The sequence below is a fragment of the Falco naumanni genome, chromosome Z (genome assembly GCF_017639655.2).
Source record: "Falco naumanni isolate bFalNau1 chromosome Z, bFalNau1.pat, whole genome shotgun sequence".
NCBI lineage: Eukaryota > Metazoa > Chordata > Aves > Falconiformes > Falconidae > Falco > Falco naumanni.
This window is the reverse complement of record NC_054080.1, coordinates 69,545,636-69,557,246: the sequence shown is the minus strand read 5'-3', so window position 1 is coordinate 69,557,246 and position 11,611 is coordinate 69,545,636. Positions and strand designations below refer to the sequence as shown.

Sequence of the window (11,611 nt, the reverse complement as noted above, 5' to 3'; positions counted from 1 at the left end):
CTGTACAGAAAAGATTTCAATCTATTTATTTCAGGGAGCATTATCAGGGTCATTTAGAGTCAGCGCGTGGTCTTTCAAAGCAGCGGCGGTTAATTATCGCCTGAGGTTGAGCACGGAGAAAACCGGCGCAAACACCTTTTCTCGAACGCCAGCGGCGCAGGATTCTTGTCACCGCCCTCGCTGAGGGAACCCGGCAAGGGCCGCCCCCCGCTGAGCATGCTGGGAGCTGTAGTCCCCGTCCCGGCGAGGCGCCTACAGCACATGCGCAGAACATGGATCGCGGTGCCGGAACATGAAGGGGTGGGGCCGTTCTGTTCCGGCAGCGCGCGCGCTCGCGCCCCGGCAGGAGCTTGCCGGTTGGAAGGCTGGCTCGTGCACGTGGTCCCTCGCGGCCAATCAGGTTTCTCGGCCGCCGAACCCCGCCCTTTCCGCTCTCTCTCGGCGCTGCGAGATGGCGGCGTTCAAGGGGCGGCGGTTGCTGCTGTGGCACGGCCGGTGCTGGTTCTCGCAGGCGGAGCCCCCCGTCCCGCCGCAGCCCCCCGACTCACTCTACCCGCCCATAGTGGCTTCCGCCACGGCCAAAAGCAAAGCGGCCAAGCGGCGGCGCCTGGAGCATTTCAACCAGCAGGTGCACGCGGCGGCGTCGATCGAGGAGAAGCTGCAGCTCTACGGGAAGCTGCAGCGGCCCAAGTACATGGTTTACCCGCAGACCTTCGCCCTCAACGCCGACCGCTGGTACAGAAGCTTCACCAACACCGTGTTCGTGCCGGGGCTGCCCCCGAGAGCGGCGTCGGCAGCCGCCGAAGCCCCGGGAGCAGCGGCGCCGGAGGCCGCGAAGACACCGGCGGGTGCGGCACCTGAGGCCGCTAAAGCTCCGGAGCCGGGAACGGAGGCACCAGAGGCCGTGAAGGCTCCGGAGCCCGCGGTGGGAGCCAGGGCGCCGTACCTGGATGTGGGCGAGCTGCGCTCCCTCGTCTGCGATGCCCTCCTGCAGGAGAGCTTCTACCAGCATAAGGAGCGGCCGTTCCTCTACCGCGATCAGGATCATACTCCCGGCCCCTTCCTCACGCAGCTCGTTTCCACCCTCGCCGCTTTCCTGTCCACTCGCAACCCGCTGCTGGCCGCTTCCTCCCTGGGTGCGAAACTGGGGTGGGAGAGGGAAGGGGTAGCCCCTGGGCCGCGGGGACTGTCCGTGAACCCTGCAGGAGTGTTGTGGAGTTGTTCAGACCATGACTAGTAATTCTTATCTCCATTGTCCCCTATGGTGCAAGTAGACATTGATTTTTATGTTTTACCGCAGATACAGGAGAGGAATCGGGAGGGTTTTAAGTGCAAAGGGGTGAATTCTGTTTCTCTCTATCCATCTGTTCTGTTTCAGATCTGAAACCTGAAGTTAATTATTACTGGCATCATGGTGAGGAAGTTGTTGACCGTGGATATCGAAAGGGTAGAGTTGATCCTGTGCGATTTCAGATAGATGATAACCCGCACCTCCAGATCCGTGTACCAAAGCAGCTTCCAGAGGTGTGGATATTTTTAACAGCAAGTTAGTTACATGTGTTTTCATTTACATTTCTGACAAGTACTGAACCATGCACTACATGGTACATGGAGGACCATGTTAAACGGACATGTAGCACACCTGTGCATTTTTCAGGTTTCAGTGCCTTTACTGTCTTGTTGTGGCAGCTACTTTGTAAGTACCGAGAGAGTCTTCTGAACTTAAAGTTGGTCATCTTTATCCTCTAGGTAAAATGCATGTTGTTGCGCTTAATTAAATGGAGCTTTTAACTTATTTTATGCTTGTAAGCAAGGGTGAAAATAAGAAATGTGTTGTAAAACCCTCTTAGTGGAGGAGAGTAAGATGAGACAAATGGAGAAGAAACTGAGTAAGAGAGAGCATGTATAATCTGAATATGAGCTGGTTACCTGTTACTACTGCTTAACAGTTATTTGCTCAAACGCTCTGTTTTTTTGGAAGCTGATTCAGTCTTCTAGTCTTTTTCCTGTAGGTTTCTACAGTAGTAATTGTGTAGCCTGTAGTAATTGTGTTGCCTGAACTGGGCAATTTCTGTTGCCCAGGTTCCACCACAGACAGAAAACTGCTCCAATTTCTGTAAATGCTGAACATTTCTTGTGACCTTAAGTATACAGTTTTCTGAGTTTAGTACTGTCAGATGTAACAAGCCTTGGCATTTTGGAAGAATGTCTAGGCAATTAACAATGTTACATAGTGCAAAACACTGATTACCTGTGAACTCACTCTGGTATTTCAAGTTCATTTGTTGCTACTAGAAATGTTTTCTCTTATTTTCTGCAGAAGAGGATTCTGGTTTTGAAGGTAGTACCAATTGGCAGCTTTATTAGCACCATTTCACGCAATGTTTTTTATATATTGAATCTTACATTGATGTCTGGATTTTCTGCATGTACTGGCACTTGTCACAAGACAAGGAGTTCTGTTGCAAAAAACGATTTAAAGTTGTGTATATCTGGTGTATGTAAGCAAGACTTGCACCTTCTACTCCCTGACCAGAAAGTGGCATATTGTGTGAAGCCTGATGTCAGAAACATGACTTACATCATGCCTTTTCTTTCTTCTGCTTTCTTCAAGATTGTACCATTGGAGTCAGATCTTGGAGATGTTCCTGTTATTGATCACAAACCATCCAAACTGCCGTTGTTCAAAAGGCAGTATGAAAACAAGGTATTTATAGGTAAGAGTTTCTAGTCATGAAATGTTAACCACATTTTTTTCATGAAAAACTGAACCTCAGAACAAATGCCACCACCCCAACCTTTCTCCTCCCATCAAGAGAAAAAAATGTTTGTATATTTTTATATATAATTGTACTATATAAATGATAAAAAAATATATATAATATAAATCTCTGTTGGAATTCCATGTCAGTGAGGCAAGGGAGAGTAGCATCCTCCTGTGTGTATGCTACTGTGTCCAGTTTTGCTTGAAGGAGTTGGGTTGGTTGGCAGAAAACTGGCTTTGAATTTTGATACATCTCCTCAGAGACATTTCAGTATGTGAACTCTTGCCTTCTGGAGTTGGACAAGCCCCCCAGTCTCACTCAGAAATGGAGGAATCTCAGCATTTATACAGATCTGTAGTAGAGGTTCTAATCTTCCGTTGTTTGTAGTCTGATAGGGAATAGATGTTTGTATGCATAATAGTGTTCTCTGACTGACTTAGTTTTTTTCGTTTTGGGGAACACAGGATCAAAGGTAGCAGATCCATGCTGTTATGGACATACACAGTTTCATCTTATTCCTGATAAACTAAAACGACAGAGGTTTATAAGAGCAAATCTTGAGGACCAGATTGAAGTTCTTTATCGAGCTAATGGTATTGCAAGTCTCTTTGCCTGGACAGCAGCACAAGCAATGTATCAAGGTGAGACAGTCGAAAAATTCTTCCTGGTGATGAGTACCTGCTGTAAAGTTCTTCTGACTTTTCCCACACCACCTTTTTCTCATGCTTTTTCTTCTGAAAGCCATGCTTTGAGTAGGTCTTTGGAAAATTAATTGAACCAATGAATGAAGCAGGCCTTATACAAGGGTAGCTCCCTAGTAAAACTTCGTAATTCCCTGTTAAGACTTTGTCTTCGGGTACTTTGACTCAAGGAGAATTAATTATGCGGCAAAATATTTTTTCATATATAATACTAAGTCTGTGTAAAAACCTCAATGCTGCATTTACTTGCTTGTTACGCAAGCAAGTTATGTTATGGGGAAAGGTGGTACATAGCAGTTTGGTTGTTTTTTTCTGAAACAACTGTTGCTTAGCCCCTTGTTTCAGAAGTGTCAATTCTATGAAGCTAAAATCGGTGAAAGAAAAATGTCATCAGCCTTACATTAGGATTTTATGCCCATTGTTTGTCTATAAATTCCAGAAGACCTGGATAGATAGATCAAATCAGTCTTCTGCTTGTTCATGTAAATGTAATTATCAAGTGTTACTGGAAGATAGCTGCTGGTGCATACTTCGCTTGTGAAACAACACATGGAAGAAACTCCTTTGACTGTGATGCATATTGCTGGCTCTGCATCAAATCTTTTTGATAATGTTATGTTAGAAAGTTTGACTTTTTTGTGGACATAAAATGCTGAAGTCAAGTAAGTCTTGGTTTCAAAGCTGGTCACAGTTGTAAGCACGAATTATAAGGACAGCCTGATTCAAATTACAAAGTTTGTTCTTGGTTCTGTAACAGTTTCTGGTGGTGCTCATTGCATATAGTACCAGATATCTTTTAAGAATATTAATGTGTGTGCCAGCACACACACATAAGTATGTAAAGAAAATATTGTAGAAAGAGTATTGATGCTCAGCGGGGGTTGCTTGAAGCATTAATTCTTACTGACGTAGTAGTGGTCTTGGTATTATTTGGCTGGTTACTGTCATCAGTTATGCTTACATAACATATGCATGCTTCTGTCATGAAACAGAAGTTCACTGGCCTGTGAGAAGCATGGAATAGTTTTAAGACATTTCCCCTCAAATCAGTTGCAGGTCTTGGATGCATTAATAACTTAAGTAATTTTGAAAAGTCTCTTGGTTCATCAGTGCAGGGCTTTTACCAGTCAGTGCAGATGTGCCACTGTCGCTGATCTTGGAAATACCCTTAACTGTTATGTTTTAGTTAGTCTGTGTGAAGAGTGCTTGTGTTGCTAAATTTTTCTCCTAGTTAGCGGCTGCTGCAATTCCTAGTATTTTTCTATATATCGGGGTTGGGGTTTTAGATGTGTATGCTGGTAGGAGTTTTGAGTCCTGTATAACTAGTGCTGTTTCCTTATTTTGTAGGGTTCTGGAGTGAAGCAGATGTGACCCGTCCTTTTGTATCACAGGCAGTAGTGACTGATGGAAAATACTTCGCTTTTTTTTGTTACCAACTAAATACTTTAGCACTAACAGCAGAAACTATTCAAAATAACCCTCGGAAGAATATCTGTTGGGGTACAGACAGTAAGCCATTGTATGATGTTGTGGAAGATGGTAGTGTGAAAGGCTTTAATGATGAAGTTCTATTTAATTTGGTTCGTTTTCTGTTAAACAGACCAAGAGAGTTGTAAATCATTAAAGTATTCCTGTTGATGTGCCTGAACTTCATTGTAACTCCGTGAAGTATGGGCTAGAATATGCCTTGTTCTAAATCAAGTATTTGTCTAGCAAACAACTATATACATCTTTATTGATATTTGGGCCTAACTTTAAATGTATGATACTGTACACTGAAAAATAGATGTTTAGAATACCTTAATATCTTTCGTATATTTACTTTAAAGCGTATTGCACTAATTCAGAGTCGAGTGAATACGTTCTTTTAGCGCATCTATAGCTCTATGTTGAACTATCACAGCAAAGTATGAATTCATATGACCATCTGATTGTGTTGCTGGGTAACTGCTGTCTTGATATTCAGCAGCAGTGAAAAATTAATTTTGTGCCTGAAATCAGTTGTCTTAAATGCTTACTTATTCCAATAAAGTGTTTCTTAAAAGTGAATGACTGACAGTGTAATTACATATTTTAGACATTTATTGAGCAATAGTATAAACATGATCAAACCTCTTCTGAAGATTCCATTGTGAAAATGCATATACGTTTTTTAGCTGTCACCTCAGGACCCACAGAGAGAATTCTCCAATACCTTTGGAGTCTATAGTTTTCCCTTTAGCTTGGGACCTTGATTTCTGCCATAGACATCTTGATGTTTTCATTGCTGATACTTGCATGTCTTATGGCTGTTTTCAGTATATCACAGCTGAGCCCGGCCCATGACTAGGATCTCTGATTAGATAGAACATGTAAGGACTGTTTAGGAATATTTGCTTATCAATGATGTATATCTGGTTTTGAGGTAATTAAATATGCCTAGAACTTCACATAGTTCTGTACACTGTGACTGACCTTTTTGGAATTTTCCAGGGTTCTTGTTAAGAGTCAAGTAATTTGCTTTTAAAGAGAGAGTACTGAGTCACGTTAACACTTGTTGAAAAGCTTGCCATTATGTTCTTCAGCCTGAGCAACTGTAGATCCTGCTTACTGTTGTAAACTGGCTTACAGGGTTTTACTAATGAAAGGTGAGGTAGTTGTAGAGTCTTACTTGACTGGTATTTTGCTATGTTGGAACGAACTATAGTTGCTACCTTCTCCAACAGCAGAAAATAATCTAGATAAATAAGGTGGGCATGAGTACTAGTTTGTTTTTACGGAAATAAAAAGTCCTTGAGCGCTCTTTTTGTCTTAACAGTGCTTGAGCATTACTGGTTCTGATCTGCTGATCCGTGGATTAAGTGAATGTTCCATGTAGGAACAGAAGGTAAACTGTTGGGTAGGCATGTTGATTGTAGAGAATGACATGTGACCTAGCTTAGAAGTGAGTGATTGATACTTGTTTTCTGGTGTGATAAAGTCATGATGCAAAATGAACGGAAAGATATTAAAAAAAAATTAAATTGGGTATTCTGACCTTGCAGACCAGACAGTCTTTACAGTTGGTACAATATGGTCTTGCCTTCAGCTTGAAACTGTGAATTGCATACAAGTGGTGGCTGTGGAAAGGTGACGTGAAATCAAAGAAACTCATACTCTCAGGGTAAAAACCCGCTTATTTTTCTTTGATACAGCATTTTCTGTCCTGAGGCTTCAGCTGTAGTACAGCAAGTTTAAAGAACTTATTTTCCTTTGTGCAGCTTTACTAGTGAATGAAATATCGCTGTAGATGTGTAGCCTGGTAGAGGAACCCAGTGCTGGAGTGAGAGAAGAAGGGAGAAAGGCTTAGTGTGAACTGGCTGTTTTGTAATAGCAATCCACCAACTTCAGCTGTCTGCAGCTCTCTCAGAAGGGAAAGGGTACCCTGGAAAAGCAGTGGGTGGCACTGTTTTACCTTCTACTGAAGAAAGGTGTTATGGGCATAGTTCTGCTTTTTTGTCACTGACTGACAAAGTTGCATCATAACGTATGCAGTTTTCTACAGCAATATTGCGTCTTGTTCAGGGTGTATAATGCAGTCTGACAATGTTAAAGTTAAAAGAAAGTTTGGTTTTGTTGGTTTTTTTAAACATTTAGCAGCTATACAATCTTTTAAAGTAGAAAGCTTAGAAGCTGCTGCATTCCTATTGAGCTTTGCTCAGCAGAAACCTCCCATGATTCTACTCCTTTAAGTCTCATGGGAGCATCATTCTTTAGCACTCAGTTTTGTTGAGTTTGCTGTTTAAAAGAAAAGGCAATTCAAAGAAGACAGGATGGAAATTTCCAAGTTTGGATCCTTTTTCCTGTATTAATTTCTGCTTCGGCCTATTGGATCATATCACAGGGGAACATAAAGCAGAATCTAAAAATAAGATTTGGTTTTACGTAATAAGGCAAGTATTTTCTCTAGTACTGAACTATTTTGTTTAAAACTTGTATCATCTTCAAGTGGATGGCTGATACATGAAATTCTGTCTGTACTGTTTCAGATCATGAGACTGCAAGTGGTGACTTCAAATGGAACTGCCTAAGCAGCCTTTCTCAAAATTAAAGCGGAAAGGGAGAGGTGGGAAGACTTAAGACCCCATGTTGTTGGGGTGGATAGTTCTGTTCCCTTTCAGACAGGAGAAGTAGCATCAACATTTATGGTGTCTGCTTGGTCATGCAGAATTGTCTCCTGATACCTCTTCTGTACTCAGGTTTTCTATCATTGGAGAAGACACCTGCTCCTTTATCTGAGAAATCCACTGAGGGTTCTTTTCCTGAAGCAAGAGCAACTGAGTGGGCTGTTGGTGGGAGAGTCTATTGGCAACTTGGCCTACTGGCCCTGTAGAGACCACACATACTGGCAGTGTATCTCTGATGGAAGCAATGAAAGGGGCTTTCAAGTGCATTTTATGCTAAAATGAGCCAATCTGAACCAGCAGTATAACCAAAGTGCACCACAGCAGCAGACCTGTGAAGTTTGCATTGAGTTAGCACGAAGTCTGGTCTAGTACAAGAGAATAATGTCCTGTGGCTCAAAACTGAGGCTAATCAACATAAGCCCAAGAAAGTTCGCAGAAGAGATTGCACAAGAACTGTTTTTTCATGGAGGAAGAAATGTATCAAGTGGGTTTAAGTGTCAAAGTAAATGGGCTTACCAAATAGGTAGAAGTGTCAAAGCAAATGGAACATTTACAAGCTCATAATGAGGAACCTGAAGCAAGCTAGCAGTGACAAAACTTGAGAACATCAAAACCAGACTGGTTGCAAACAGTATGTAACTGCGTGCATCATGTTCTAGTAGTGTACTAGAATGCTGCTGAGACAAGACCTTCAAGAAACCCAAGTTAGGATCCTAAAAACCTAAGAATTAGAAATGTACATAACAGCTAATATGAAGTCCTCTCTCTGGGACCAGGGAACAGCAGACATGAGTCACGGTTTTTATTCCCATTCTCTGTTTTCCAACAGAAAGGCATTTCCACCAAAAGCAGTAATTAAGCCAGTCACCATAAAGCAAAATGTAACAAATCCCTGACAAAGAAAGGGCAGTTAATTGCTAAGGGAGGAGTATTTCTGTGATTCCATGACTGAAACTTCCTTTGGTATTCCTGGAAAATTCTGAGTTGTGGTAGAGTGGAATCCCATAGTTGGATTGAGATTGGCAAGGAAAAACAGGTAACTGCTCCCCCTCTTTTGCTATTGTGAAAGGATGACAAGTGCTGGTAACACTGCATTTGACAATTAATAGAGGCTGAGGTTATATCAAGAACATGATAGAAATGAGAAGTTGCTTAGGCAGGTCTGGGTGGATTTGGTTTGAGATATTTGTCAGGCGCTTATGTGGGGGAGTTCCTGGCAGGGCTGACCACCTTGTGGCTGGTTAGCTACAGGAGAGTTTCCAGACAGCATTAAAAAAGGCCATCCTGTCCTGATTCTGTAAATCATGGACCATGAACTGTTGGAGAATGTTAGAAAATGGAAGCCAGTAATGCTTACAGGGATTGTGCTGCTGCCTGTCTCTAGTATACTGACAAATTATGTAAAGCTCACCCTTTAAATACACAGTAAAATAAATTTTCAGGACTGAGTTTCTTGGAAGACTTGGCTGTCCTACATCTAGATACAGGCTAAGAAGAATTACAAGAGTTAACATATGGACACTAATAATACATTTATTAATGCACGTTGTGATGCAAAGGGAGGAAGTTGTGAACCTGATGACATCCTCCTACCGGAGTGGAGTTTAAAATTAAAGGTATTATTTGTATCTAATTCAGAGTGAAGTAAGGCAGTCTGAAGTCTGCCATGCTATTCAGCCTGATAACTAACCCATGGTCTTGGAGTTGGAAGATGGAAGGTTAACAATTGTTTCCTCAACTTTGGAGATGACCTGGGAGGGCCAGTTGCCACCAGCAATAGGTGACTTATGATGAGTTTATTTACAACTTTTTCAAAAAGTCCTTGAAGAAGGCAAAGAGGTAGAAGGACACTTGGCATGCTCTTTTATGTCTCTGCAGGACTGTTATCTAGCTTATGCTCTTGGAAAGAGAATTCTTCCAGACAGGAAGCCTTACGATGTCTGCTCAGCTGTATTGATCTGTAAAGTATCTGCAATATGTTTTGATCTATTCTCTCTCTATATATATCTTTTTTTTTTTTTTTTAATTGTGTCTGGTTTCTGCATAATTTGAAGGTTCTGTCTTTAGCTGAAATATTCTTTGAATGAACATTCAGCATTTCTTATTGGTCTTTTATTAACTTTTTGAAGTTCAGTTTATTGAACTACATCTCCTGCTACAGAATCTTGTCTATATGATTTCTCATTCCTAAGTCATGCTTGATTTAATTTGTTTATTTCCATGTATAGCAATACGAATTCATCTTAATATGTCTTCATTAAAGGAAATCTTTCTTCCATTTCATTCCTCTTTTTTGCTTTCAAAATTCCTTTAATCTGTAATCAACTCAGTACACTATCACTGCTCTCAAGGGACTGTTTTCACCTTTGGAAAGTGTAGCTTCTAACACAAGGTGTGCCTGTGCTGTAAACTTGCATGCTTTTGTCAGTCAGATATCCCCAAGCAGGTTTACATTTCAGCCTGCCTGTAAAGACTTTTTGTTTTGTTATTTTTTTAAAAAAGTAAATTTCTCACCAGCACATTTCTCTAGGTAATTGAAGGTGATCAGGATTTGGAATTTTAAAACTCAGATTCTGGGATTGTTCATCTTGGAGAAGAGAAGGCTTGGAAGCAGCTTACCAATGTGTATAAATACCTTATGGGAAAGAGTGAAAAAGATTTGGCTAGGCTTGTTCCAGTGATATGTAGTGAAAGGGCAAGAGGAAATGTCTAGAAACTGAAACCCAGGAAATGCTAGGGTTTTTTTCTTTTTTTTTTTCTTCATCTTTTTTTTCTTCTTTTTTCTACAATATAGTAGCAATTGATCACTGGATCAGGTTACTCAGAGAGGGATGTGGCGTTTCCATCCTTGCAGATGCTCAAACCCAGACTGGTCAGCCCTGGGCAACGTGCTGTAGGTGACCCTGCCCTGAGCAGGGTGGGTGGACTAGACAAGAGGTGCCTTCCAACCTTAACTGCTGTATGATTCTGTGGAAATAAATTAGGGGTCAGTGTGTAGATGAGACACTTAATATGAAGTAAGAAACCATGTGTGGAGATTTGGGTAAACAGTGGACATTGGGTCTGGTCCTTCTCTCTTTTGGTCTTGGTCTGGCCATTCATGTTTGTGCATTAATTCAACACAGACAAATTTTACTTGATTCACAGCTGCAAATGGCTTCAGCAGAAGAGAAGACCCTTTTTTACATCTTTCTTTCCTGGCAGAGTACTGACACTGAGAATGCAGTTAAGGCTATACACTGAATTGTTGTATCTCCAAATTTTATCTGAAAGCAGATGTGCTTCTGAGCTTCCTATCAGTATATTAATTCATTACATATGACCTCTGACATGCCCGTGTCTCCTCTCTTCCAGAAGCCAACAGCATGCAGTGGTGAAGCAGCCTGTGTTGTCTGTGTATGAATGTAGGTGTTTCATTCTGTATGTAAATGTAGATATCAAATTAAACCATTTCGTGACCCTCCCAATGAGAACTGTTAGAGTAGGACACCATTTTTTCCTGATGGTATTTACCTTCAGTGGTTTACCTGTATGAATAATGACCCACTGTAATCCACTTATTGTTAAAAGCTCATGTCAAATATTTTATTGTTGGTTTAATAGGGCAGATACGTCCACATAAACTCTTTGGGAAATCCTGTGTGAATACACAGGCAGACTTCGCCACGAAAAGCTTCTCAGGTAGGTAAGGAAAGTGAAGAATGGGGCAAAAGCAGGGGAACAGTAATGCCTGCTTCTAGAGGCATTATCCAGCAGCATAAAGATAAATTTGAGGTGGAGTTAAAAGTAACTTAATATTTTGCAGATAATAAGATTTGAGGTTGTAACTGTTTGCACACAGGATTTGCACTATTAGATTACATTTTATAGTTTTGAAAATAAGTTGTAATTTGATGTTGTTTCTTAATAGCATGCGCTTGTTGATGAACTTATGATGAATTTGGGACTGGATATTTTAAAAAAACCCATATATTCTTAATGTTGCAATTATGTAGGTTCA

General features: G+C 41.3%; 1 protein-coding gene across 1 annotated transcript; it reads left to right on the top strand.

The window, feature by feature from the left end:
• The first annotated feature begins 432 nt into the window (after window positions 1-432).
• On the top strand, window positions 433-5,515 carry MRPS30 (mitochondrial ribosomal protein S30). Its single transcript, XM_040580509.1, has 5 exons — window positions 433-1,136; window positions 1,379-1,524; window positions 2,615-2,717; window positions 3,230-3,406; window positions 4,814-5,515. The coding sequence occupies exons 1-5, from the start codon at window positions 452-454 to the stop codon at window positions 5,080-5,082; spliced, it is 1,380 nt and encodes a 459-aa protein (XP_040436443.1). The 5' UTR covers window positions 433-451; the 3' UTR covers window positions 5,083-5,515.
• Window positions 5,516-11,611: the final 6,096 nt, after the last annotated feature.